Source organism: Gossypium raimondii, chromosome 4 (genome assembly GCF_025698545.1).
Source record: "Gossypium raimondii isolate GPD5lz chromosome 4, ASM2569854v1, whole genome shotgun sequence".
In the NCBI taxonomy this organism is placed as follows: Eukaryota; Viridiplantae; Streptophyta; class Magnoliopsida; order Malvales; family Malvaceae; genus Gossypium; species Gossypium raimondii.
Window position 1 is genome coordinate 5,930,196 of NC_068568.1, and position 4,616 is coordinate 5,934,811.

A 4,616-nucleotide genomic window follows, 5' to 3' on the forward strand; every position below is an offset into this window, starting at 1 on the left:
GCATTGCTAGATTCAACATACATACAAACCTTGGATTGATGGTGCTTAAGGGAGAAAATTTTGACTATTGGTTAATTCATTGAATATCCACATACATAAACCTACGATAAGGAGGATGTAAGAGATTAATGAAGCATACATTGAACTTAAAGATGCATGGATGGCAAGGATGAACATCAAAGGTTCATGTATGGTTAAGAGGGATGTTTTGACCAAGTGCATGCACATCAAGAAGAGAATCATATGACCATTCAGTCATCCATTGAATGTAATACGACATTGTATGCATGAACTTCATTTGTGGCCATTATGATAATATATTTGTGAGATTATTTCTCTTAGTTCTTTACGAACACTTATCGAACTTCTCAAGATTCACATTTCCGATCTTATCATTCCCCTTCTTTCTTTTCTAAAGTGTGGCAATCACAATTTTAACTTTGGTTCTTACCTCTGTATAGGTAAAAGGTCGGGGTTTCTTCTTGATACTTTCGGTTCTTTAACTTGTTTCATAGAAAATGGGTCGAAGTCTTTTATACCTACGGTTCTTTTCTAAACATAGTTATTGGGTCGAGGTCCTTACTTTATCTATCTATCTTATTTTATCCATCTTTTTCTATTATTTTTATCCTTTTAACCTAAATTAGACTATCGAGTCACTTCTGTGATTCTATAATTGTATAATCGATTACGGGAACACATCAATGATTTTTGAAGTTTTAGTATTTATCTTATAGGGGACCATGTGTATCAAATAAATATTTTTTTTTTTGAAAAACCACCTCTTTAGGTGAAATTTGAAAAAATAAATTGAGTTACTAAAGTCTTTATTCAAATACTCACCAACTTAGAAATGCTCCAATTTATTTTCCTAGAGGGATTTGTTAAAATTAAAAATACAAATAAAAAATTTAAAAGAAAGGGTAAACTATAAAAATAGTCACTTTTGTTTGCCTTTGATTACATTTTTGTCACTTTTGTTTGAAATATTATGTTTTAGTCACTTACGTTATTGTTTTATTATGAAGTGGTCACTCTACCGTTAAGCTCCATTACCTCTCTAACGGCGGCCTTACGTGGCAGTCCAAATGGGTTTTAAAATACCAGCTTGGATGTCCTACGTAGTAGTTCAAATTAAATTTATTTAATCAAAAACCTATTTTCATCACAACAACTAGACATCTAAGTTGGCATTTAAAGCTCATTTGGATTGTCACGTAGGACTGTCGTTAGGGAGGTAACGGAGTTTAACGATAGAGTGACCATTTCTTAAAGAAAAAAACATAAATGACTAAAATATAACATTTTAAATATAGGTAACTAAAATATAATACGGGTAAATAAAAATGGACTACTTTAAAAGAAAAGGAAAAGCCTAATTACACACGAAAGTAAATACCGAAATAGACGTCTCCACATGTAAAAGGCTGGCAGAATAAAATCAAGGAAAACAGCTGGTTCCGGGAAAGGTTAGAAAAATCGGAAGAAAAAGATAGGGACGTGTGCCCCTAAGATTAAAGTTACATTACCAATTTAATTCTGAATATATAAAAAATCCAGTCGTAAAATAAATAGAAATTTGGGTATGAATTAAATAAAAAAGAAAATATTTTAAAGATATTTAGCATGCACCTATATGCTTATGACTGAGGGTGACGTAACACAAATGACGACGTCTGCGTGTTCTCATTTATTCAACTATTCCTTCCATCATATTCCAACCGTAATCCCTTTTAACTCCCTCACTGAAGTTTCGGCGTTTTCCACTTTATTTTTCTTTTTCCACTCCCTTTGAATTTTTCAGCCACAAGCTGTTTTCGGTGGGTTATATAAACCAACACAACAACACCTTAACGCATCTTCACCAATGGAACTTCAAATGGAATACTTAGCCGTGGACAAGCAAACTGAGAAGAAGAGGGCTCGTTGTTCTTCAGCTAAGGTCGAGAGGAAGATCATAGAGAAGAACAGGAGAAATCATATGAAGAATTTGTATGCCAGCCTCAATTCTTTACTTCCCCATCGTAATTCCAAGGTCTGTTTGTTTTTAATGGCTGTGTTTTGTCTGAATTATTGAATTTGAATGTGGGGTTTTTCATTTTTGTTTTGTTTTTTCATGTTTGTAGGAGCCATTGTCACTTCCTGATCAAATAGATGAAGCTGTGAACTACATAACGAAGTTGAAGACAAGGATGAATGAATCAAGAGAGAAAAAGGAAAGCTTAATGAGCAGAAAGAGATCTTATACATATGCCGATACTATCACAAGTGAAACCACAGCAAGCTTGAAATCTCCTGAAATTAAGATGAACGAAAATGGGTCCGCCATGGAAGTGGTTTTAACGACTGGGAAAGACAGTCAGTTCATGTTTTATGAGATGATTTACATAATTCATCAACATGGAGCTCAAGTACTAAACGCCAGCTTCTCTATCCTAGGGAATACAGTTTTCCACATTGTTCATGCTGAGGTAATTTATCCACATCTATCTTCTTGTTCAGCCAAATAAGAAATTACTCTAATCAATTTGTTTGATCACAGATTGGAGCATTTGTTGGAGCACAAATAATAAAGGATAAGCTGAAAAGGTTAGTGAAAGGATCCAGCTGTGAAGAGGAACTTCAACAAGAGTTATGGAACTACCAAATCCATCCTGAAACGTGGGATTTGAACTATGAAATCTATTCCGAAACCTGGGATTTCCCAATCATGTTAGGATCCACGTACATGCCATGAAATTGGAAAACTTCTTATCGTTAGGCAATAAAATCACAAGCTTAATTAAAAATTAAGAGAACAAAAGGGATTGTAGCAGTGAATTAGATAGCAAGGAAGGAGCAGCCTTAATGTTCTCGTTATAACTGTATAGCTAGCTAGCTCGGCTGCCTGCTGCTGTGGCTGCTGCTGCATCAAAATTTTGTTCTTGACTGTGTAATATAGATCGTGGAAACTTTAAATGGATGCAATGATATTGTCTTTGTTTTCCTTGGTCAGTTGATGTAGTATTGATAGTGCATGTATCTTTGTCAGCCATTTTCCATTAATAAAGCTTATAAGCACTCTTCCAAATTTTCCTAGTATTTCTTGGGAGTAAGAGGAAAGATTGTAGAATTTAAACTTGGGTTTATTTCAAAAAGCTCAATAACATCAACTTCCCTTTTTGACTGTAACTTTATTATGAGTCTCTATAATCATGAAAGTATTCTAATTGCAGTAGGTTTAAGCATAGAAGATGTCCGGCATGCCCATAACATACATGGATCAGATGATGACAGGCTTGTTACTTCTTGTGTGGATAGGTTATCTACACTGGTTGAGAGGTTGGTCTCTAAAGCTTAAGATTTATGATACTATTTTTTTATGTTAACATGCTGTTGTTGATGAATGGATCTGCAACTGCTATTCTAATATGTACTTATATGGATTTGCCTATTGGTGATCTGGTCATTTTAATCTTTGTCTTCATTGTTGGTTTTTTGGGTGGAGTTATGCATGCATAATTGTTTCCAAGAATCTGTCTTGGCCTTTGTTTTAAGGAGTTTTTAACATTAATGTCTTACCTTTACATTGAATATGTTGTGATGGAGATCGTATTTGAACTAAACTAAAATTGGGAGATAACTCCCTTACTTGTGCTTAGAGTTGATACATGCGATTTAACGAGCGTTTATACAATTTTTTCCCGCCATGAATTGGATTTGGAACGGACTTGGATGTACTCGGATTCCTGCTAGATGAAGGTAACCTAAGAGCTGTCGAATCTTGGGGTCTAGAATGCTTTCCGATACTAAATTCTATATATATGTGCTTGGTGATGAAGAAAAGAAAGGGAAATAAGTTTAGTTATCTGACCAAACAACTTTCGATTCTATTCATATTATCGTGACGTATGTTTTGGGATTGAATGATATTCTACAATTAAGATTTGAAATTAGAGCTGGTGTTTATTGGTTTCTGTATTAGTTGATTTGTTTGGAGAATAGTTACGAATCACCAAACTATTAATTTTATGAAACGTAAAATAAACATAAAAGATATTCTAATTATAAAGAAATATATATAAAGATTTGTTTCGAGAATGAGCGGGGAGAGAAAACAATACATAAAATATACCAAACTTGTGTTCAATGGTGTCTTCTATCTGACTTTTGTTGGAGAAAGTAATTATAGAGATTTAATTCAGGAGTTATAGCTTGATTAAATGTTAAAAATACATATTTCATGAAACTTAATTGGTCAATTTATGAGAATGCACCACTGATTTTTCCATTTTATATTAAATTTTATATAGGGGTGCAATTTGGGGTCAAAAGAGAAACAGGAGAAGCAATTAGGCTAAATTGAAGAAAGGAGCAAAGAAGGCAGGCCAAAGCAGAATTTTTCCAAGATGTAATTAGCTGAAATTTTATGCTGACTTAGTGGGAGATTATGTAGGAATTTTTATATCATGGAATATTTTATTTCCTTGATTTTCTATGTCTAGTGGCTCTTAATTTAGCAAAGTCACTAGTATAAATAGGGGGCTACATTGCTCATTTATTCATAAAGTCATTAATCAAGTTTTCATCTTTTGAATGCAATCTCTTCTTCATTCTCACGAAGCTATTTGTTGTTT

The 4,616-nt window shown here is 33.6% G+C and overlaps 1 protein-coding gene across 1 annotated transcript; it reads left to right on the top strand.

Annotated features, from left to right (window-relative positions):
* Window positions 1-1,839: 1,839 nt before the first annotated feature.
* LOC105781065 (transcription factor bHLH162) lies at window positions 1,840-3,081 on the top strand. The gene is made up of 3 exons (XM_012605638.2): window positions 1,840-2,035; window positions 2,127-2,471; window positions 2,543-3,081. Exons 1-3 carry the CDS (start codon window positions 1,868-1,870, stop codon window positions 2,735-2,737), a joined length of 708 nt encoding a protein of 235 aa, XP_012461092.1. The 5' UTR covers window positions 1,840-1,867; the 3' UTR covers window positions 2,738-3,081.
* Window positions 3,082-4,616: the final 1,535 nt, after the last annotated feature.

What these genes read in the sequence shown, in the direction of transcription:
- LOC105781065 (XM_012605638.2), top strand. Translation starts at nt 1,868, where the DNA reads ATGGAACTTCAAATGGAATACTTAGCCGTGGACAAGCAAACTGAGAAG. An exon ending in TTCCCCATCGTAATTCCAAG is followed by an intron (nt 2,036 to 2,126) that starts GTCTGTTTGTTT and finishes TCATGTTTGTAG; the next exon opens with GAGCCATTGTCACTTCCTGA. An exon ending in TCCACATTGTTCATGCTGAG is followed by an intron (nt 2,472 to 2,542) that starts GTAATTTATCCA and finishes GTTTGATCACAG; the next exon opens with ATTGGAGCATTTGTTGGAGC.